The sequence below is a fragment of the Vanacampus margaritifer genome, chromosome 4 (assembly GCF_051991255.1).
Source record: "Vanacampus margaritifer isolate UIUO_Vmar chromosome 4, RoL_Vmar_1.0, whole genome shotgun sequence".
In the NCBI taxonomy this organism is placed as follows: Eukaryota; Metazoa; Chordata; class Actinopteri; order Syngnathiformes; family Syngnathidae; genus Vanacampus; species Vanacampus margaritifer.
Genome location: NC_135435.1, coordinates 2,218,367 through 2,243,108, shown reverse-complemented (window position 1 = coordinate 2,243,108; position 24,742 = coordinate 2,218,367). Strand labels below are relative to the sequence as shown.

Sequence of the window (24,742 nt, the reverse complement as noted above, 5' to 3'; positions counted from 1 at the left end):
TATAAATAAGTTACTTCATCATGAATAGATATATTAGAAATCTTACGATCATTACAATTTTTGACAGAAAATAACTAGCATTAGTTTAAATTTAAATTTAATCCAGAGAAACTGTCTATAATTTGTAAGGCGATTGGCACCTGATTTCCATTTTTAAGAAAAATTGTGTTGTCATCTGCCAATTGGCTGATGATTACCTCTCTGTCTGCTATAGTAATCCCTATCAAATACTACTACTATTAGCAATGTGAGAAGCAAGAATTTGAGTGCACAGTATGAAAAGATAAGGACTTATCGGGCAACCTTGGCGTACACCTTGATTAAAACAAAACCAGGATGTTGTGCCGGTTTTCATTCTAATTGAGCGATTAGCGTTAGCATATAATGCCTTCACAGCGTTACAAAAAATATCACCAAAACCAAACTTTTTGAGTGTGAGAAATATAAATTTGTGTTCAATTGAATCAAAAGCTTTGTAGAAGTCTAGGAGGAGAATAAACGAATTGTCAACTATAAGGTCTGAATAGTCTAAAATATCTAAGACAAGTCTAATATTATTAGCAATATGTCTATTTGTCATGAATCCTGACTGTCTCATCCATAATATTACATAATATATCTTTAATTCTTCTAGCCAGCAATAAGGCTATTATTTTATAATCATTATTCAAAAGGCTTATCGGTCTCCAGTTGTCAATGTAAAGCAAGTCCTTCTTAGGCTTAGGAATTAGAGTAATAAGACCTTGAGTGAGACTCGGGGGAAGAGTACCCCTTTTCCATTCTTTCATTATAGAACTGTAACAAAACGGAGCTAATTAAGAAGCGAATAGTTTATAGAATTCTGCTACCAAACCATCTGTTCCTGGAGATTTATAGTTTTTAAGGAGATCAATAGATTTCAGTACCTCTTCTTCGGTGAATAGGCTGTCACAATAGAGCCTATCTGATTCCTCTATCATTTTTACATTGTCTAAAGAGTTAATAAATTGAGTAGCAACATTTTCATTATAATTCAATTTGTATAGTTTTGAGTAGAAACTACTGCAAAATTAAGAGATAGTTTTGGCATCATCGGTAATAATACCAATAATGTTCAATTGCTGAATCATGTTAGTTTTAGCCCTGTGTTTCTCCAAGCGGAAAAGTAAGCAGAATTCTGCTCTCCTTTCTCTATCCATCTTTTTCTCGAACAAACAAAAGCTCCTTCAGCTTTTTGGCAGTAAAGCTCATCTAATTTAAGTTGATAGGTCCTAATTTGCAATTTATCCTCCTCTGAAACTTCATCAAGTGGCATTTGGTATATTGATGATATTTGCATTATCAGTTTTTCTTCTTCTGCTGCCTTTGACTTAGCCACTTTAGCTCCATACTGTCTCAAGAATTTACCCGTCTCAAATTAAAAAAGTTCCCAGTTCATTCTATAAGACTTTTCTTTATTTGCCTTTTCCCTAAACGTCTTTAATAAACACAAAATTTCAGATTTCACAGGAGTATCGTTCAAGAGCGATTTATTCAATTTCCAATATGATGAACTATTGGTATTATTTGTTGTAGAAAGTTGCAAATTAATATATATTGCTCTGTGGCCAGTGAGTGGCGTTGTGAGGATTTTAACTCTTTGACTGCCAGACGTTTTCAGAAACGGGATATCGCCAGTGCCAGCCGATTTAAGCATTTTGACTGATCTTTCAAGGTCCACAGAAAATGTTGCGTTTTGGACTATGGAAACACACATACTACCAAATGAAAGATTGAACTCTCATCTTTCATCAGAAAAAAAAGTTTGTTTCTACCTTATTCCGTTCTTCAGTAATCAACAATAGAAAATGGTTAGTTTCACCGAAATGCTCTGTTTTGAAACAAAAAGCGGAGAAAAAGAGCTTTTTGTGAAACGATGTTATTTCATGCACTCTAGTGAATTGTACACTTCTTTTTGTCCATGAATGATGCCACAAACACCTAAATAGTGCTTTACTTCTGTAAAACGCTATCACCAACAATGAAAAAGTGTTTTTTGGTTGCAAAATACGTTTATTTCCATTCAACAGTGTAACAATTTGACAAAACAATTTCGCAAACTATTTACAAATGTGTGCAACTGTGGTACTATTTACAATTATGTGGATGTTTCAAATACAGTTTTTCTTTTTGTAACGCTCCCATGCGTGCAAGGAGACGCAGCAGGATTTGCACAACAGATTAGTTTCACTTGCGATGGCTCCTTTCGCGTGCAGACGTTACACTTTGTTGACGGCCTTTTTTTCTGGAGAATAGCAAGTAACAGACTGTACCCACTCCTCCGATGAATATGCATTGGACTCGGGGCACTCTTCGTCGTCCGATTGAACGTCCGCCTGAGCGTGCTCGGTTGTGCTCCGCGTTTTCCGGTGTTAGCATCGCTAGCCGTGAACCTTTATGACGTCGTCATAGCCGCCGCGTCAACGCTTGCAACTTCAGCGTCAACCTCGGAGTCACCCTCATCATCATCGATGATGATCATCGTCGTCATCACTGTGCTCTTTAGCGTTGGTCGATGCCTTTCGTCTTTGAAAAAAATTCCCAAGTGTGAGCTGCTTGAAACCGGTCGCCATTGTTAGCTTCTTCAGCCATCTAGCTCCGCCTCACGTCTTCTACTGCCGCGTCAATGCTTCCAACCTCGGAGTCACCATCATCATCATCGATGATGATCATCGTCGTCATCAATGTGCTCTTTAGCGTTGGTCGATGCTTTTCGTCTTTGAAAAAAACTGCTCCAACGTGAGCCGCTTGCAACCGGTCGCCATGTTCTCTTCCCTTCCCCAGCCATTGTCCCCTCTAGCTCCGCCTCACGTCTTCTACTGACGCCTACCCAATCTTGTCAAAAGAAAGTCATTGCTGCCATCTAGGGGCCAAAAATAGTCATTAGGCTAACTAGATCTGCTTGAAACTTTCACCACAGCTGCCCAAGGCTTCCCTCCACTCGTTTAAAAATAAAAAAAAATTGGATGACGTCTTTTAACGTCATTGGCGGCCCTCCGTAGGTTTTTACTTGACGTCTTTTAACATCCATGGCAGTCAAAGAGTTAACTGTTACATTGTCCTAGATAGACTGTTTGAAATTAACCAGTAATCAATACGTGATTTCCTTGAACCAGATCGGTTACTCCAGGTAAATGCAACTTCATCCAGGAATTTCTTTCTCCAAATATCAGTTAGATTAAATTTATCCATAAAAGCCTCTATTCTAGAATTCGTTCTATGACACAGTGTAGGAGGCCATCTGTCTATAGTATCATTTAAAGTGGCATTAAAGTAATGGTAATTGGTAATCCACCAATTAAAATAATTAAGTTGGGATATTTAGAAAGCCAAAAAGAAATCCTCATATCTAATGAATCAATTAGTTTGTCATTTTCAGGTTTGGAAATATAACCATATACATTCACAACTAAAAAGATGGTGTGATGGCATTCAAATATAGTGGCCTAGAGAGTCACAATCTGATCGTAGAATATTTCCACCAAAAGTACCTTTGTGAGTTGTGACCCCAGCAGACCTCTCCGAACCATGCCAATACAACGTATCATTACCCCATTGGGACTTCCAGAAGTTCACATCAGCAGCTACAGAATGGCTTTCTTGAAAAAAACAAAAATCACTTTTAAATTTTTTAGCAAACAAAAATAAGACTCTGCGTTTACAAGTCTGTCTTAACCCCTTAAGTGAAATTAAGTGCATTAAGTGAAATAACGGATGACAATATAAAAAACTAGCAAAAATTAAACAACTAGCAATAACAAAAATAGTGCTTATTCACTAAATCCTTGATAAGGCACCAAGCATTGCAATTTCAAAAGTAACTACGGTATATTTTGTTGTACAAAATCGTTTTGTTTTTTTGTTTCCTGCTATTTTTGTACTCAAGAAGCACAGCTTGGCAGATCTCAACAGTGATCTTCCTTACATTCTCCTTTTCCTCTTCTTTAACTCCAAAGAGCCTGAGATTCCATCATCTGGAGTATCGTTCAAGGTCTGTGATTCGTTGCTGGTTCATATCCACGCTTTCCTCCTGTTTGGATACTTTCTGCTACAGAGAGACAACTTTGCTTTTCACCTCTTTGACCTCTTCGCATACAAAGTCCACAGTTTTTCTGATACCTGCAATTTGTAGCGTAAGGTCATCCATTTTTAGATTTGATAGTGCTTCAACCACATCCACGTTTTCTGCCTTGGTATGCATCGCTTTCTTGGGCGCCGGAGATAGACTGGGTGAGACAGGTAGAGATGAAAACTCGTCCGCCAATTCCTCCGTCCTCGGGAGGGCGAGCGTAACAGTCGTATAATCATGGCAGTTCTCAATCAGCAGGTTCACCCTTGCGCTCGCATTGTTAGCATTAGCCGCTAGCTGTAGCTTCGTTCTAGAGGAGCTCGATCTTTTGCCGTCGCCGTTCGACATTTTGCTACATGACCTACCAAAGTCAGCTCTTCTTCAACTTAAGAACTGAAAAAAACTTTGAAAAGTCTGAGTTGATACAATGTTTTTACCGTTTATCTAACATAAACTTGCTCTGCTCGGTAGTAAGTGTCTATTTACTCGGCCATCTTGGAACGCCCCCCAAAGCATAAGCAAGTTAAGGAGGCTGCGCAAAACGACTACGACACGGCTATCTGCCATTGTTGTTAACAGACTGACGGTTTGCGCACGCTCACGCAAGAATTAGCGTATACGTCATCAATGTGCGACAATGCGTCGTCATCGAGCTGCGACCATTGCGACATCAATGGAGGAGTATCCTGCATATGGGGTCCAGACAGACGTGTACGGTGCGCATTTTGAAATCTTTCCACTCTGGAGCCCGGTTTCAAAAGTGATCGGTATCAATCTCCGAAACCGCGCCATTGTGTGGACGAACGGCCTAAACGGTAAGAAACTTGTGAGGATACATTGAAACTGGCTTTCGTGTGGACGGGGCCTAAATACACCCACACTGATTGACTCAACAAGACATACCTGGACGAGACACAAGTGGGTGAGGGCACTGGTTGGTTTACCACTAGGGGAAGGAAAGAAACACACAGGTGGAGGTGGTTACACATGACAAGGCAAAGGGAGAGACAAGGAACTGCACCTCTTCCGTCTGCTACCCTCTGGGAAGAGATATAGGTCCACCAGACTGGCCCATAGCCTCTAACCTCAGGCAGTGAGGCTGCTAAATGAACAACCCCCTCCCTCTCTGCTACCTATACATCTTCATATTCCACCACTGCAATAACTATGGTTTAGGTCTTGCATTGTTGCAGCTCCAACACAACTATCCATTCTGTTGTTTATTTCCCTATCCCGCATTCCACGGACTGGCCTTTAGCACTCTATTTTTCTTGTACAAGTATGATTAATGCATTTTACTTCTGCTGGGTTTTCTAGACATTCCATATGCACTTCTGCACTTTACAGACACACTATGCCAGTATTTGGGGCTCATAACATTTTCTCGTTGTTTATAACCATGTAATTTGCAATGACAAATAAATATTGAATTGAATTGAAAACACTGATCACACAGAAAAAAGACAAGAACACCCCCCCCCCCAAAAAAAAACAACCCCACAGAACCGAAACATAACATATACAATGTAAATTTAGGGAGACATACTTCGAGATCTGTTCCTGTTTTTTTTTCTGTCCATGGTCTCACTTTTCTGCAGCATTCAATTTGCCTGGCAATTTAAAGAGAAATTTTAAAATGAGATCACAGATTCGCATGTTCCTAGCATTGCGTGTGCCTCTCAACCTTTTCATTGAGTTCTGTAATAGACTTAATTGTCACATCCAGTAATTCCGCTGAGTCCCCAACGTCAAACTGGTCACCCAGTGGACACGTGTTGAGAACTTCAGGAAGGAGGTGATGACGGTGAAAGTAAAAGAAAAGAAACAAAAAGAAGAAAAGGGGAAGAAAAAAGGGCTGTGCCTGGTAGAACTTTACTCAAAAAATTAAAAGCAACAACATGACAGTCCTCAAGATGAAAGGTGGCTGCTACTGTTACGGAGCGCATCATGGCAATGCGTCATATCCTTCCAGCGACGCTGCAGCCAATCATATTGCAGCGAGGCGGGTACAACCTCGTAGTGTTGTTCTCAAGTTCGCTACTATCTTTAGTGTCCTAAACCATCGCTATTGCGTCTTTTAATCCAAGGCAAGATTTCTGGTACATAAAATGAACGTCGGAATTACAACTGGCTGGAAATCGCTATGGTCATGACTGAGTTTTGTTTCAAACGGGATCTTAGTTTAATCCAAGGATATTCGATGTTAGCATAGCACAAATCTAGCCGACAATCAATCAAGCAATGGCAGCACACAGTAAATAAAACGATCAATTAAAAATCAAGAGTAAAAAAAACCTCAAGAATGAAAGTAAAAATCAACCAGGAAAAGCTTTTTTAAACCTGTGGAGCTAAGGCACTTATAAGTGAAGAAAAACATCACGGTAAGCCAGCAAACAAAACTAAAAGGTTTGCATACTCAATTATCTCAACTCTGTTTCGTTATAAATATACCTGGTGTGAAATCAGGGCTTGTATAGTTGAACACAAAGCTGATATATTTACAAGTAACCATGACTTTGTCTGTTGTATGAATGGTATATATATATATATATATATATATATATATATATATATATATATATATATATATATATATATATATATATATATATATATATATATGACGGAGTGCCTGTGACTGTTCGCCACTCCCCGACTGGGGCACGCTGCAGTCTGGTTTAGAGGAGCAGCCCACGTGAGTGCACGCTGCTTGCTCTTCGTTTCCGCTGAGACGAGCTCCACCCGAACTGTTTTTTTTTTCCACACAGCCCACACAAATACAACTCACTTGCACTTGGCCCACATACCTCAATGAATTATGGTCCTCTAGTGGGCCACATCTGGCATCCACCTGCCAAATCGTAAAACCATAGCTGGCCCTATGTTGGGCCACATCCGGCATCCCAAATGTGGGCCTTTCTATAACCATAGCTGGCCCTACTGTGGCCCTACCTACAATGGGCCAGACAGCTGGTTTCTGATATCACATTTAAATAATAATAACAAATAAAATAAAAAGACTCCACAACAATTTCAGCATTATTAAAATATGTTTATTTTCTCAATAGGACATATTTTCTTGAAACAGAACATTTGGTTTCTAGTTTCAGCTGGTTAAAAGAAATAGTACTACCTTAACTGTAAAATATTTAAGCAAAAACACCTTAGAATAAGACTTTTGTTAAAAAAAAGTACAGTAAAAACGATAACTTGAATCAAGGCTCTTGAAGTACTCAAACACACACAAAAATAAAAATTCCAAAAGCATGCATAAACTTCCTGCATTTTATTTCTACTTATAGGGATATAGGGATACTTGACTCATTGAACCATTTTCAGCAGTAAGAAGTTAATATTTTAGTATAATTAATATGATATCAATATTTTTCATGTACAAATAATACCTTTAAAAACTATTTTTTCCACTTGCTATCGACTGAAGTTGACATCACCTGTGCTGAGGAAGTAGGTAACGACTAATCATGGCTCAAATGTTTCCTGGGTTTGGTCCAAAATGATGTTATCAAATTAATTCTGGACAAAATATTAACTTTTCGCTGCCAAAAATGGCTCACTGAGTCAAGTATCCCTTTAAAGATAAGGTAAACTTTTACATCCACCTCATGATTTACTACAAACAAAGTATATAATAAACAATGCATTTTCATTATATTCTCCCAGAAAAAAATAAAGCAATACATGTCACATTTACGACATTATTGGCAATTTGGCATAACGTTAAAATTGTTTTAACTCTTTGACTGACAGACGTTTTCAGAAAAGGGATGCCGTGGGTGCCAGCCGATTTAAGCATTTTGACTGATCTTTCAAGGTCCACAGAAAATGTTGTGTTTGGACTATTGGAACACACATACTACCAAATGAAAGATTGTACTCTCATCTTTCATCAGAAAAAAAGTATCTTCCATTTTTCAGTAATCAACAATAGAAAATGGTTAGTTTCACCCAAATGCTCTGTTTTGAAACAATATACGGAGAAATCAAGCTTTTTGTGAAACGATATTATTTCATGCACTCTAGTGAATTTGACACCTTTTTTTTCCATCTATGATGCCACAAACACCTAAACAGTGCTTTACATCTGTAAAACACTACCACCAACAATGAAAAAGTGTTTTTTGGTTGCAAAATACGTTTATTTCCATTCAACAGTGTAACAATTTGACAAAACAATTTGGCAAACTATTTACAAATGCGTGCAACCGTGGTACTATTTACGATTGTGTGGATGTTTCAAATACAGTTTTTCTTTTTGTAACACTCCCCTGCGTGCAACGGGACGCAGCAGGATTTGCACAACAGATTAGTTTCACTGCGATTGCAGACGCTACACTTTTTTGCTGGCTTTTTTTCCCGGGGAATAGCAAGTATATACTGCAGTGTGTTTGGCCATGTTGCCATCAAGTCTACTCTCAGGATCATGATACGATGACGTTACGGTGGTGTTACGTCTGGCTTCCTCATGTCCTTCAGTTCCTATACCGGGTGGTAAGAGATGTTCTGATCCATCTTATCCGCTCCATTCATGGTGGCATCGTAGTCCATAACCAGTGTCTTCTCCGTGATCAGACTGTACCCACTCCTCCGATGAATATGCATTGGACTCGTCGTCCGATTGAACATTCGCCTGAGCAGAAGTGCTCGGTTGTGCGCCGCGTTTTCCGGCGTTAGCATCGCTAGCCGGTGAGGCTTTATGACGTGATCATAAACGCCGCGTCAACGCTTCCAACTTCGGCGTCAACCTCGGAGTCACCATCATCATCATCATCGTCGTCATCAATGTGCTCTTTGGCATTGGTCGATGCTTTTCGTCTTTGAAAAAAATGCTCAAGCGTGAGGTGCTTGCAACCGGTCGCCATTATGGCTTTCTCAGCCATTGTCCCCTCAACACTCTTTTTTTTTCTTTTTAAGGAGAGCTCAGTATTGTTCATTCGATTTGACATCATCATTGCTCTCCTTTTTAAAAAAATAAAATAAAATAAAAATTTCTCTTTTTTTTTAGATTATTTTTTTAATTTTTTAAAATATATATACATATATATATATATATATACACACACATATATATATATATATATATATATATATATATATATATTGTATGTGGGTGAGTATGTGTATGTGCGTGTGTGTGTGCGTGCGTGCGTGCGAGCGTGTGTATTCATCAGTTCACCTAAAGCCCATTAAAAAAAATCCCATACTAATAATATAATATAATAATAAATTGCCAAATGCAGAAACATCAATGTAAGTTATCACGATGTAGTGGCTCTCGCTAACAGACAGAATTAAGTAACCAGAATTAGGTTAAAAAATTCTATATACGTAGACCATGTTTCTATAAATTTTGATATTTGGTTTTTATTTGAGGCAGATATTTTTTCCATTAAAATGTGATTTATGAGGAGGTTAGACCATTGGTCGATATTCAGAGTTTGTTTATTTTTCCATTTAACAAGAATTGTTTTTTTAGCGATAGTAAGGGCTACAAGTGTAGATTGAAATTGTTTATGTGGTAAGTCAGTTGTTGTTAGGTCACCTAGCAAACACAAGTTTGGAGATAAAGGTATCCTACAGTCCAAAATAGCGGAAAGTTTTTCTAAGACTTTAGTCCAGAAATACATAACCGGAGTACATAACCATAAAGCATGAACATAAGTGTCTGTAGTGTTTTGTAAACATTGGAGACAAATGTCGGAGTCTGAGAGTCCCATTTTCTTCATCATATATTGAGTAATGTATGTTCTATGAATAATTTTATATTGGATAAGTTGTAAATTTGTGTGTTTTGTCATTTTAAATGCGTTTTCACAAACTTGAATCCAAAAGTCAGATTACGGTTCTATAGACAAGTCTGTCTCCCATTTCGAGATGGGTAAAGACATTTTATCAGTATATGAAAGTAACTTATATATTTTTGAAAGTTTTTTTGTTGTCGGAGAAAGGTTGTTAATATATTTAGCTAAAACAGGCGGTGCCCTCAACACTCTAGCTCCGCCTCACGTCTTCTACTGACGCCTACCCAATCTTGTCCAAAGAGAGTCATCGCTGCCATTTAGGGGCCAAAAATAGGCATTATACTAACTAGATCTGCTTGATACTTTCAGCACAGCTGGCCAAGGCGTTCCTCCACCCGTTTCCCAAAAAAAAAAAAAAAAATTGATGAACGTCTTTTAACATCTATGGCGCTCCTCCGTAGGATTTTATTAAACGTTATGTAACGTTTTTGGCAGTCAAAGAGTTAAAGGGGAAGTCAAGTCAACCCAAACATTTTCTTTGCAATAATATTTTCTGTGTGCGGCAACTATTCTAAACAGTATTGTGATTAATAATCCGTTTGTGAAATATGAGTTAAGCAGGAAAATACACCCATAGTTAACCATCTTAAAGAAACCCCGACTGTAATGACAAGTTTGCTCTATATTATTTAAGTTGTTACTAACATAACTATGAGATTCATTTTTCAAAAATCATTTTTAGTTTAATAATTTTTTTATAAACTTTATTTGGACGTTGCGCCTCCATTGTTATTTACGTCACAACGCATTCAGTGTGTAGTGACGTCGAATGGCGGCTGGCTCTCTGCCGAGCAATGTGAAACGCCTATTTAAAAAAAGCAAGGTACTCGTAGCGTTCCTAAAGAAACAACATGCTATCGGGAGAGTCACCCCAAGACCCCCCTCCCGCCCCTGTGCTCTCACCATTCAGCAGATGCATTCAAGAGTTTTGTTCATCCTTTTAGGAACGCTACGGAGACTTAACTTGCTTTCGTGATAGCCGTTTCACATTGCTTGGCAGAGAGCCAGCCGCCATTCTACGTCACTACGCACTGAATGCGTTGCGACATAAATAACAATGGCCACATACATCCAAATAAAGTTTCCAAAGGGAGGGCGCGAAGGGTAAAATAAGTGGGATGGTGAGTGACTGGCTACCACAGTAAGTTGCTGAAAAGACCAATGGAACCTGTAAATATTGTTGTTACTGTTTTTGCACTGGACTTGTACTGTAAATATTTTTCAAAATTTTTATGCTGTGTTGTTTTAAATAAAAACACCTCACTGAAGTTCTTCAACTGCACCATCATTTGTCCCCATTTCTGAAATGAACCCGTGACATATGTATACTGTACATACCAGATGGGTACAAAGCAGTGGAGGCTGCTGATCATTCAAATGAGGGGAAGCTATTTTTTTTTAATGCCTCAAACAGATCAGTCAGTCATCACGCAGTAGCCGAATGTCTGGGCCCACTGTTCCATAAGCCCCCAGACACGCTGAGGGCCAGGAACAAGCCCAGCATTTATCCACTGATCGTCCAATTTTGCGCAGTGGAACAACCCACTCTACAAAGCAACGCCCGACTGTGTAAATAATTAAATAAAAGTGCAGTGGAACTGCAGGGATGAATTAGAAGGTAGTTGTGTCAGTTATTTGTGATAAGTAGCTGATTCTGAACATAAGATGAAGGTATTAGAGTGCATAAATTGTACACACAGTAGTGCATATTTCCTCAATTTCTTTTTTAAGGGGGAGGGACATTTAGAGGAAGATGAGCTTCCGTTGCAGTTTTAGAACAATCACAGGTACAAATAAAAGCCAGGACTTTTTAACTGCGACTGCACCTATCAGCTTGTATCTTCCCGTCAGTGTGGAATGTTCAGGGCGATCACAGATGCCAAGAAAACTGAAAAATATTTTAGTAATATAATAGTTTATTTGAGTGCACGTACTCACACGCGTACATTAACTTGACAAGAGGCCTCAGTTACACTTTACGCCAGAGGTATTAGTCGTGAGTAAAACGGTGACTAACTCAACAAAGTACCTTTTAAATAGCTAGATGATAAAAATCAAACTTTGCATATTTCATCCTCAATTTTGAGAGACATTTGTAATGTAAAAAGTAAGTGTTTGTGACCAGTCAGAATAATTTAGAGTATTTGTGTACGTTATTTTTTTAAGTAATCGCAGAACACTAAGCTTTTGGATTTCTGAATCATCTTTTATTACAGAATGGACTGGATCAATGTGGGTGTGTGTTACCCACAGAGCACCACCTTTGTTGTCATCTCAGACATTCACAATCGCCTGACCAAACAGACCCGCAAGACAGGAGTCTTCATGAGAACCATGCAGAGGGAGAAGATCAACCACTCACACCTGACCAGAAGCTATTACTACTGGGAGGAAGACACAGGGTCAGACAGACAGACACACACAACTGTAACAAAAACAAACACAGAGTATTTCGAAAACTATCATTTCCGCTATTGTTGTACAGCTGTTGTACAGAGCTGGCGAACTCAGTAACAGGGTTAACTCTCACTAAGAACGCTGGGGGGCTGCTGGTTGGTGGGGGTGGGGTCGGGGGGAGGGGCGGCTTGGTTGGGGGGGTGGTGGTGGCTGGGAGGGTGTCTGGGGATTTGGGGGCCTGGGGGCGGCTGGGGCTGGGCTGGGGTGGATGGGGGGAGCGGGGGCTGTGGACCGGTGGGGTTCCTGGCGGGCCTGCAGTGCCCCGTCCTGCTGCGTTGGGTTGGGGGCGCGGGCCGCGTTTAGGTGGGGGGCGCTCCTGCTCCTGGGTTTGCTCTCCGGCAGGTGGCCCCTGCGGGGACCGGGGGTCGTCCTTTGGTGCTGCCGCAGCCTGGGGGGCCCTGAGATGTTGCGCTTGCTCTGTCCTGGCGGGGGTCGACGGCTCCCCTCTTTGGTGGAGATTTTCATGCATGCCAGATCCACTACACCAGCATCTATCGAAACTCAGACACAATCTTCCTCAGGTCATTGAATCGGTGGAGGCTGGTGTCTGTGGATCTCACTCTGCTTCGTCTGTCCTTCCTTCCTTTCCTCAGTCTCTCCTTTGGTCTCTTGAGGTCTCCCTGATTTGTTGAAATTTAGATGTCTCTGGGGTTGGTGAAGGACTCTGGTTGGTGGCCTGGTGGGTGGTGTCTGGTCGGTGCTGGATTTCACTTTCCTTTCTTTTCTTTGGTCCTTCCTCGGGTTCCCTGACGGTCTCACGACTCTGGCTGGAAGTGTTCGGTTTAGGGGAACAGTATGGGATTTTTTTTAATAGGTTTTAGGTGAACTAATGAATACACACACACTCGCACGCACGCACGCACGCACGCACGCACATACACATATTCGCCCACATACAAAAAAATAAAAAAATAAAAAATATATACAGTATATAAAAAAAAGGAGAGCAATGATGATGACATGTCAAATCTGTAAAATTACCGAATGAACAATACTGAGCTCTCCAGAAAAAAAAAAAAAGAGTGATGACATATCTTGTGGTACCCTATTGCAAAGTCAGGGGGGGAAAAGTACTCTGACTTCACCGATGGACTACAATGTGACGTCACTCTACAATGGCGACACCTTTGGGAACATAGACCATGAATGTTACAACATAATTTACTGGAGTATAAAACTAGATAGAGTTCTTCATTCACTTCCGACCATCCTCGAATGCAGCATTATGTGCTCTCTGTGGCGGTCAATAAATGCAAAATAACCATTTCAGCCTTTAGTTTCTGTACTGTTTTTTATTTTATTTTTTTTTCTAAGGAGCGCTCAGTATTGTTCATTCGATTTGACATCATCATTGCCCTCCTTTTTTAAAAAAAAAAATAATAATGTTTCTTCTCATTTTCCTTTCTTTTTTTTTTAAATATATATACATACACATACATATACACACACACATATATATATATATATATATATATATATATATATATATATACATATACACACTTTTTTTTGTATGTGCGTGTGTGTGTGCGTGCGTGCGTGCGAGCGTGTGTGTATTCATCAGTTCACCTAAAGCCCATTAAAAAAAAATCACATACTAATAATATAATATAATAACAAATTGCCAAATGCAGAAACATCAATGTAAGTTATCACGATGTAGTGGCTCTCGGTAACAGACAGAATTAAGTAACCAGAATTAGGTTAAAAAATTCTATATACGTAGACCATGTTTCTATAAATTTTGATATTTGGTTTTTATTTGAGGCAGATATTTTTTCCTTTAAAATGTGATTTATGAGGAGGTTGGACCATTGGTCGATATTCAGAGTTTGTTTATTTTTCCAGTTAACAAGAATTGTTTTTTAGCGATAGTAAGGACTACAAGTGTAGATTGAAATTGTTTATGTGGTAAGTCAGTTGTTGTTAGGTCACCTAGCAAACACAAGTTTGGAGATAAAGGTATCCTACAGTCCAAAATAGCGGAAAGTTTTTCTAAGACTTTAGTCCGGAAATACATAACCGGAGTACATAACCATAAAGCATGAACATAAGTGTCTGTAGTGTTTTGTAAACATTGGAGACAAATGTCGGAGTCTGAGTCCCATTTTCTTCATCATATATTGAGTAATGTATGTTCTGTGAATAATTTTATATTGGATAAGTTGTAAATTTGTGTGTTTTGTCATTTTAAATGCGTTTTCACAAACTTGAATCCAAAAGTCAGATTCCGGTGCTATAGACAACTCTGTCTCCCATTTCGAGATGGGTAAAGACATTTTATCCGTATATGAAAGTAGCTTATATATTTTTTGAAAGTTTTTTTGTTGTTGTCGGAGAAAGCTTGTTAATATCTTTAGCTAAAACAGGCGGTTGGAGTGTACCCCGAAGTGTTGGAATTTTTTTCTTTATCATATTTTTAACTTGTAGATCATGTAAAATGTTTCCGTTTTTTATATTGTATTTTTGGAGCAAGGATGTATATGATATAAACATATTATCTGAGAAGAGATGGTGGAGATGTGTAATTCCTTTCTGCTCTCACACACCTAAATAAAACGGTTGGTTGTTAAGTTGAAAGTCGGAGTTATGCCATAGGGGAGAAAGCCCACAGGGCTCCACTTGGGCTTTTGTCAATTCTAGTGCCTTCCACCAGGCAGTCACGGTGGCGGAAATCATTGGGTTTTTAAAACAATTATGTCGATTAATCGATGTTCTAATAAAGAGTAAATCTCGAAGTCTGAGGTTATTACAATCCTTCTGTTCTAGTTCCAGCCAACAGTTAGTGTCTCTGTTGGGTTGTGCCCATAGAACGATATATTGTAGCTGGTTAGCTATATAGTAGTACATAAAATTTGTGTTTCTGTAGTGTTGATTCCGGTCAGAGAATAAGGAGTCTGGATTGTCTTGAATGCTTTTAATGGCAGCAGGTGGAATCACATGTTATTGTGTGTGTGTGTGTGTGTGTGTGTGTGTGTGTGTGTGTGTGTGTGCGTGCGTGCGTGCGTGCGTGCGTGCGTGCGTGCGTGCGTGCGTGCGTGCGTGTGTGTGTGTGGACTGAAACAGAAGGAAACAATAAGCAGGAATTAGTATACATAAAACCCAAAGGGAAACGAAAAAGCCACAATACAAATATAATGTAGTACAGGGAGTCCTCAAGTTACGGTGGAGTTCCATTCCTATGCTGGCAATGTAACCCAAATTTCGACTTAAGTCGGATTTCCCTGTTGAAGTCAATATTTACATCAAAATACTTTGTACAGTAATAAAAAAAAATAAAAAAACATTTGCGTGACCGGGAAGAGCCGGAACCAATATTTCGTGTTTCAAACTTAAATACGGAAATGTGACACGCCTGATCGTGAGCCGACCTGCTGTTGTACGTCCGTTGCTGGAGGTAACAATACAATTTTAAATAACTTTAAAATGGCGTGATTACTGTGGGAAATTTACGAAAAAGAAGGTGCTACAGACGAGGCACGGGCGCCGTAGTTCAAGGGCTCCGTTTACGCAAGGACATTCATTGCTGACGAACGGCAGAGCGGAGCTAATTCAAACTTAAACACAGAAATGTGACGCGCCTGATGGCGAGCCTACCTGCTAGATGGAGGTCTATTGCTGGAAGTAACAACAGCACAACAGCCTCAAGTTGTATGTTGAAAATGTTCATGCTAATCTTTTTGGGCCAGCAGAGAAGGCCCTGAATACACGCCTAGTTGTATACTAGTTCATTTTGGAACAATGAACTTTATTTGAAAATTTGAAATTATGCACTATGAACTACTGTAGTTAATTTTCAAATTTGTGGGCTGAACTTTGAAATAGTTTGCGTTGAAAATGAACTTCCCAACACTGAAGGTTGCAAAGATGTTCACAGTTTCCATTTATTTAACTCCATAAAAGTTGTATAGGCCTACTGTTGCGCATTTTACGAGAGAAGTTGTCACTCTATTTCTTATAAAGCATAATTTTTTAAAAAAAAAAATTATACACTGATATGGTCTTCTAAACTCCCCTAGTTCTAGTGCAGCCCTGCTTACCTTTTTCACAACTGACCCGTTGCGTCTTTTTAGGCTGATACAGATTTTTGGCAGGACAAAAAAATACTGATTACCAATAAATCTGCCGATTATTATAAATTAAAAACATAGATATAATACATAAAATTATCCACCCCACCCAATTACTTTTTAGTGGGTGTCACTTATGCACAAACTTTTGCTATTAAGATTCTCTTCTTTGAATGACAAGTCCAGAGTATGAACTTATCAACAATTTCATGAAGTATACAAGGTTATTGTATAGATTTATGAGTTAATAATAAAACCATTCTTACTTGAGTACAACTGCTGTAAAGCTTTAACCTTTTCTTTTAATATTTTTTTATCTTGTGTTATTTTCACAAGTCTTGGGATTTACTGGGCTAACCTGGGACCTCGGGGATTCTATTTCGTGCCATGTCATGTGGAAATGTGTGTTAACACCCCCCAAAAAAAGAATTCCATGGATGTTTGCATCCTTGAATTTTGAGAAAAGAAATTCTTTGAATCCTTGAAATGTCAACTTAAATATAACTTGAAAGGACAACGACAAAAATAAAACAATAAGACAAAAAAAATAAGAATAGAATAAAGTAAAATAATAGCAACTGAAAAAACTGTGCATTTTGTCCTCTTGGGGGCAATGTGGTGCCGTGCATCCATAGTGTACACACTTAAGTACAGAATAAAGTTGCGATAGAAATCTATCAAAATAACAAATTTTTCGCACATTGAGAATAATTTTTCCTTATGCGTAGTGTTATCTTACCTGTGGGTTTGTGTTACCACAGCATTTGTGTGTGAATATTCTATATTTAAAGGAAAAACACCCCTCAGTCGATGCTAACTTTCTGTTAGCAGTTGAATGGGATCCTCCCTTCATTTTAGCATTAGCGCTAGGCAAGCGTTGTTTTAAAAACGAAGCATGTTTTGTATTTACATATACAGTTAATTCCAACTGGGGTGTTATTAAACAGCTTAAAGGACACATAGGAACAACAGAATAACCAGAATAACATACGCTTGCTAGTTGCTAATGCTACGCAAGCAAAATGGTGAACTCAGGGTACTTTCACAGCGTCGGAAACTTCAGTTTTCTTCGATAACGTTTTAAGGGGAAAATAAACGGCCATTTGCCCCAATTGGCCGATTGTTTTGGCCAATGTTTGAAGGGCAATTATCGGTCGATTATAATCGGAGGCTGATTAATCGGTTGGGCCCTAGTATCAAGTTAAAAGTTACGCTTTGTCTGCTTTCTCGTGTCTCTGTTATTTTTTTGAAGATGGAAGACCAAACAGGATCAAAGGAACATTTCTAGATGAAATGGGAAGTGAACTACAGTATGTAAGCTTGAAGGATAGATTAAGTGATGCAGTCAGTGTGCGGAGTGACTGAGCGTGAGCTATGTTCGATAACAGTTCTTCAATAAATGTGCATTCTGTTACCTCCTGTGGAAATAAAACAATTTAAGAGCATCAGCAACTGTGTTGTCCTTTAAACACATAAGAGTGTTAGAATATTTTGCAGCAGAGTCTTTGTAGCTGCCCTTGGCATCAATGATCAGGACAAGGTGGAAATTGTCATACGGGTGCTTCAAACGCACAGTTGCTGATCAGCCATGGACGGCGCAGCTGGATAGCAAAAATAGAGAATGAAGGAATTACCATTAATTGTAATCGTTTGCGTGTTCAAATAATTCCAAGATGAGATTCTGGTGAAGAGGGTCCTTGCAAGGTTGGCTTATTACAGAGATCTCTGGTCACACAATTGCATATCACCTAAGCAGTGTCATCCAATGTGTGTGTCTTCTTTTGCCCACACAGCCTCTTTATTCAAAACATGAGGAAACGCCTCTGTCATCCCATGAGGCACAGAATGAGTTTGCATTTTCCCAGTAAACTAGATCGTCCTTGAACTTTTGACAACCGGATTTCTGATGAACAGCAACTAAACTTCTTAGATAAACATAGAAACATTTTAACTTTCTTATATCTGGGAAAACAGTAGAAAAGATAGCAAGAATGTCAAAAGCATTACTCACACAGGTTATATCAGGTCAACATAATTACACCTCCATCAACACATCTATAATGAAATGTAAAACAGGTAAAATGTAAAATAAAACAATGAAAATGTTAATAATGTCAACAAGAACAACAAAGGAACTGGAAGTCTACAGGCTTACTTTATTAAAAAAGAAACAAAAGCAGTGGGCTTCTTGGCGCTACCATGCATCACAATAAGCGTGTCCACAGCGTCAAATACATTGATGGCCAAAACAAAAAAGTGCTGCATAGGGACAACAAAAACAAGGAGGCGCCACCCTTTGGCGTGGTGCCACATGCTTTATTTTGAGACACCATGAAAACTATGAAATAGAAAATATAGAAAGGAAGCAAAGAGTTAATGACAAAATTTACAACATTCTAAAAAGCCACAACAAAAACTACACAAACAACCTTTAATGCATAAAGAAGTGAACATTTTCAAAAAATAAAAATATGTATATGCGCAACTAATTTTAACTAAACAATAAACACACACTTTAAACTAATATGATTAAAACAGAAAAACAAACACCACAATCCATCAACAAGGAACACAACTTAACACATTATATGACATACCTCGTTCCACTCACCAAGGGTGCTAATCGTTTGGAAACAATGACTCAGCAGATGAGTCTACATCCTATATGAATAAAAACAATGCGTGAACTAATGCCCAACAACAGCAACAATGATGAATAAATAGTTAAAAACAAACTTGCATGAAGAAATCATTCAAGTCTGAACAGCAGCAGCACGCAGAGCAGTACGGAACGTTTGCCATACCGACCAAAGATGGAGCGAGTGTTGCGGATGGTGAGGAAATAATTGCCTCCTCACCTCAACAACACTTGGCTGACATCAACCAATTCAAAATGACTGACAAAACAGTGCCTTCTAAGTAAACTATGCCCTGCCTTTTTACAGCAAAGCTGTAAATAGTAAGCGTCAGCAGTCTACGGAAGTTAGCCTATCCATCCATCCATCCATTTTCCAAAACCCTTATCTTCAAAACGGTCACGGGCATGCTGGAACCTATCCCAGCTGTCTTAGGGCGTTAAGCTGGGTACACAACCACTAATGGAAAAATAGATTTGTTTTATTAAATAAATAAAAACTACAAGAACAATATTGCATTCAGAGGTCCAACATTTTGGAAGGACTTGGATATGTCGTTGAAAAATATATCCTCTTATTCTGTTTTTAAAAACTATTGAACTTGCATTTACTCTCATCCTGATTATAATTATTTTACATCTCCCTCTTTGTCTACTTATAATGAAATCTTAAATCAATTTTTATTATATGAACCTCTTATTCTCTGTTCTTTCTTTCCTTAGTTCAGTTTATTTTGTTCTCTTGTTTTGATAGATTTTATTGTCCATCTCGAATGAATCTTTTTTGTTCAAATTTGTTTATCTTGTATAAGCCATTTCGGCTTCATTCCCTCTTTGCACTGTTTAAAAATTGTGCTAAAAAAAAATAATTGAATTGAATTCAAATAAAATCTGTGTGATTTTTTGATTGCCAAGTCCGAGTTATTTGTATTCATTAATTCATATTATGTGAATGGATTAAATTGTGTGTGTGGATTAGCTTTTTTTTCTTTTTCTTTTTTTAGTATCACACAGGCCATTGTTTTCACTCAAGTCAAAACTTTCAAACAAACCAATGATTTCTTGTGAGATAAAATAATAAAACTTGAGTGTGTGTGTTTTGCAGCCTACTCTTTTTGAAGGTCCAGGCTCATAACGACAAGGAGCAATTTGCCTTCTGCTCACTCAAAGGATGTGAGAGAGTAAAGATAACAGCTGTTATCCCTAAAGGCAGTCCACCCAGCAATTGCATGGCTCAGGCCTACCCAAGACACGCTGAGATGCCTGTTGTAGATGTGCCGATGCCCAGAAAGATCCCAAATGACAGACTGGTGAGAGATCGGAAATAATCAGATGTGTGCTCTAACAGTGTTTACATGCTCAGTTTGTGGTGGACTAGACAACATACATTTTGGAAAGATTGTTCATGTTTGGTTGCTGAATGTGGTTCAATATAAGGTTTATTATTAAAGGTGCAGTGTGGAGTTAAAAATGTTAATGTTAAAAAAAATTCTACATGCATACTTCTACATGCAAATTACTCCACCAATGCCCAGATGAGTACAAAGAGCCCTGACTTTTTAACTGTGACTGCACTTATCAGCTTGCATCTTCACTTCAGCATGGAGTGTTTTGAGCTTTTTTGGACGGTGTAATGTGGAGACAGTCCTCCAACAATAAACGACCACATAGGTCGCTTTGAAATGTGCCAAATTACGACCAAGTGTTACGTATTGTAGTTTAGCGACCCCCTATCGACCATGTATATGGCGGGAAAATGCGTCTAGTAACCGGGGCACGAACCCGGACCGTCTTGTCGGAAGACAAGCGTCTATCCAACTGAGCTAACTTACCAGTAATTATTTTTAGTGTTGAGTACATGTTTTTTTTTTTTTATGCCAACGACTGTATACTACAACATCACTGAGCCTCTTCCTAACCTCAACCATTACAGTAGTGTCCCATGTAAAGACGTAACGTGTACAACCTCACTGAAAGCCTTATCCTAACCCCGACTTTTAGTCCCAGTCACGACGAATTGACATACATGTCAACACTAACAAACACTTAGATACCTACTGGCCTGTTAGCTCAGTAAGATAGACATTCGTCTTTTGACCAGATGATCCGGGTTTGAGTCCCAGTAACTGAAATTATGGTTCACTATACTATTTTCTTCGCTATTTAACATGGTTGAGGTAGAGGTTGCTAAACTACAATACGAAACACTTGGTCGTATTTTGGTACATGGTAAAACGACCAATATGGTTTATTGTTGGACAACTTGTTGGGAGGGTGATGTCATGCTTGTCCTCACAGACACAGTTGTTAGCAAGCGTACGACACAATTGGGATGGAAACTGAAAAAAAAAACAAGATGGTGGCTTCAAACACAGCCCCAACCCAAAAAAGCGAAGCGTTTATTCAAGCGCACATACAAAAGCTTGACACAGTGACTGCAGTTATGCTTTAGGCCAGAGGTGTCAGTTGCGAGTAAAAAAAGTGACCAATTCCACAATGTATCTTTCACCTGGACTGACTTCTCTTGTCATCTAGAGCAGTGGTTCTCGACTGAAGATGACAGCACAGTTGCTCAGGGAACGACCATTCACAGCTCACCTGTTTTCTGAATCTGAACTGTGATTGGTTGTTACCTGAGACCTGAGCAACTGTGATGTCCAAAAAACTTTACAGATATGTATATTTTTATTCATTTTGCTCATTTTTCGATTAGCATCAGCGCTAAGCGACTGAGATAATTGTCATCTTGACATGCGTCAAGAGTCCGTCGTAAACAGAGAATCTGAATATTCAAAATAAAACATTTTTAAGCCTCGGCTAATCAATTAACCGGAAGAGTAGTAAGTTTTTTATTCTTTCAACTGTGCGGCCTGCTGCTGCCCGGTCCAAAGTGACCCAAGGCCTGGTACCGGTCTGCATCCCGGTGGTTGGAGACTACTGGTCTACAGTCCAAAAGAGACTTAAAGGGACCGTTGCTCTTTCTCAGGCTATACAGATTGCTGGCAATACAGATTTCCCTCTCACAATAAAGTTAAAGTACCACTGATTTTCACAGCCACCTAAGTGGGGTGAAATTTGTTCTCCACATTTGACCCATCCCCTGAGGGAATGGTAAGCAGCGAGGGGCCGCGCTCAGGAATATTTTGTCCTACAACCATTCTCCGACCTATTTTCAAGACACATTTTCTCTACCTCAAAATGACATGTTCAGGTATTTTCAGATTAGACATTTATGTCACAAGCAATGAAGATTGAAACGTTATTAAAAATTCTGTATCAAACCTGTAAAATTACTTTATTAATGTAACTAATCGTCAACTACCTAACAAAAAACATGTTTCTCATATATACAGAAATTTGATAATGGATGCAGTAGACAATACTTTAAACTAAATTAAAAGTGGGAACTTGAGCTAAATGTTTTAATTGAGGATGAAAAATGGGAAAAAATATGCTTGGGGTGTCATAAGGGTATTTACATTAATATATGGAATAAATTTGATTGGAAGATGAAGACAAGGTTCTGTAGGACCCCCTTGGTGGTATCCAAATAGTAAATAACCTAACTTTAACAATGTTGGAGAGAGTGTGAAATGGTTGGTGATCATTCGCACAAATTCTGGGACTGCCCAAAACTGTTCTTTTATTGGAAAGGTGTTAAGAGCAAGATAGATAGAGCTCTGGGGATTAATTTGCTATTCACCCCAAAAGAGTTCCTTTTTTATTCTATGCCTGAGGATGTACATCAGAGATCGAAAATACATGATACATATACTCATGATGATTACTAGAAAGATGGCGACAACACAGCCTCCTACGGTGGCTAAGTGTAAGCAGAAGCTTATATATGGAATGGAAGCCTTCACTGCGAAACTACAACTGAGGTTGGCTGTGTTTCAAAGAAGATGGATGCCTATAGAGAGATGCCTCTCTAACTGACTGTGTTCTGACATTAGGTTGTTTTATATGTATATACTGTGTGTGTATATGTGTGCGTATATATGTATATATTTTTCATTTAGATTCATATTCACTTTTCAGTCATCAGCTTTCTTTAGCTTTCAAGGTCCCATGATGTTGTTTTTCTGTCTTCCTGTTGTTTTCAGCACTCACCAGGTCACTTACTGGAAGTCAAACTAGAGTCCTATAATACTCGGTTCTTCCACATCAAAGAAGACTTTGCCTTTACTGAGGTAATCTTTTTTTTCAGCCAATCTTTTGTGTGACTTAAGATGTGCATACAATGCACACTCATATTACAAGTGTATGTTTTGAGTTACAATTCAGATGGCACTCAGTCTTATGTAAAGACTTGTGCTGTGGAAGAGTATTATGTTCAGACTTTGAATTGCCATTGAGCCAGGGCACCACCGGTACAGTTGGGCTCAAAACCTGGATTTACCCCCAACCCTTTTTTTTTCATTTAACCTTTATTTAACCAAGAATGTCTCGTTGACATTAAAAACCTCTTTTCCAAGGGAGTACTGGCCAAGAGAGGCCGGAAGTTACAGTTGCAACAAAATTAAAATGACAACATATATGTCAGCAAAAAGTTTGTTTCAACACCATTTAAAATGACAAGAATAAAATAAAAGGCAGTTACAGGTGCCTTGCTCAAAAGGCAACTCAATCTGCTAACCAGACTGATGGCCTTTCCCACATCCCCAAAAGATTAGGGTCGATTGAAATTTTTAACCAAGGTTTTTCTGAATTCAAAGTTCACCAGGGAACCCAGTAAAACAGGTGTCATCATTTTTGCTATATTGAAACGTTTGGCAGCAGAAATTGGGAGGAAAAAAAATCCCTCCCCTAACTACACCCTTTGAGTGAATGTTAACTGCTTAGTGGAAAAAAATCAGCATCTATTGTGGCTAAACACTGCCGTCAGACTTTAAATTATTATTATTCTTATTTAGGGGAGAGGGAAGTCTAGACTTCCCTGATAAAGCTTCTGCGCCCGCAACCTGACCACAGATAAGCTGTAGAAAATGGATGATTTATTTAATTGTTTCATTTCCTGACTAGGTATAAAAACCTGCTATACTGTAACTTTAATTACTTCAGAGCGCAAATAAAGTAATACTCAACCTGAATATCAGTATATTTAAGCATTCTAGCTGGTAAGCATTTAAGCAGGTCACATTTGTCTCATGTAACCTTGAATGTAGACATTTTCCTTGTCCTTTACTAAACGTACCTTCTGTTTTATTTACAAATACTGCTTTAAGCATCTGATCACATGATGCTGGACAGTGTGTATAGTAGCATTTAAAACACTAATGTGATTCATTGGCAATGACAGGTCAATGGCAGAAAATTGTACCAATCAGAAGATGGCGTGCAGCTAACCGTAATCAATGGGCATGATGGGAAGGTGGTGGAGAGCAAAGGCTTTAGGAACTCAATCCTTCAGGGTGTGCCTGCGCAGATCAACAACTACATCAGTGGGCTGAGGGATGGGTAAGATGAAGCTTTGAAATTACCCCAGCAACACAAAACACAAATAGTAGATTCATATTGAACTGAATATCATTTTGGATTCTTTAAAAATGTGACAAAAAGTGCAGAACTGAAATGAATGCTTTCTTTTTACAACTTTGTGAAAGGTGGTAAATTTGTGTGACTTGAACCATCATTTCTTTTCATAAACATCTTGTCGTTTGGTTTGGTTGGG

General features: G+C 38.7%; 1 protein-coding gene across 5 annotated transcripts in view; it reads left to right on the top strand.

Moving 5' to 3' along the window:
• cemip (cell migration inducing hyaluronidase 1) overlaps positions 1-24,742 on the top strand; it is a 203,186-nt gene that overhangs the window by 166,443 nt on the left and 12,001 nt on the right. For 4 of the 5 annotated variants that reach the window (XM_077563841.1, XM_077563838.1, XM_077563840.1 and 1 more), the window contains 4 exons: positions 12,123-12,308; positions 20,174-20,378; positions 23,175-23,261; positions 24,371-24,528. In XM_077563841.1, coding sequence (XP_077419967.1) covers positions 12,123-12,308; positions 20,174-20,378; positions 23,175-23,261; positions 24,371-24,528 — 636 coding nt within the window. The remainder of the gene's footprint in view (positions 1-12,122; positions 12,309-20,173; positions 20,379-23,174; positions 23,262-24,370; positions 24,529-24,742) is intronic. The other variant, XM_077563842.1, reaches the window with a different exon arrangement.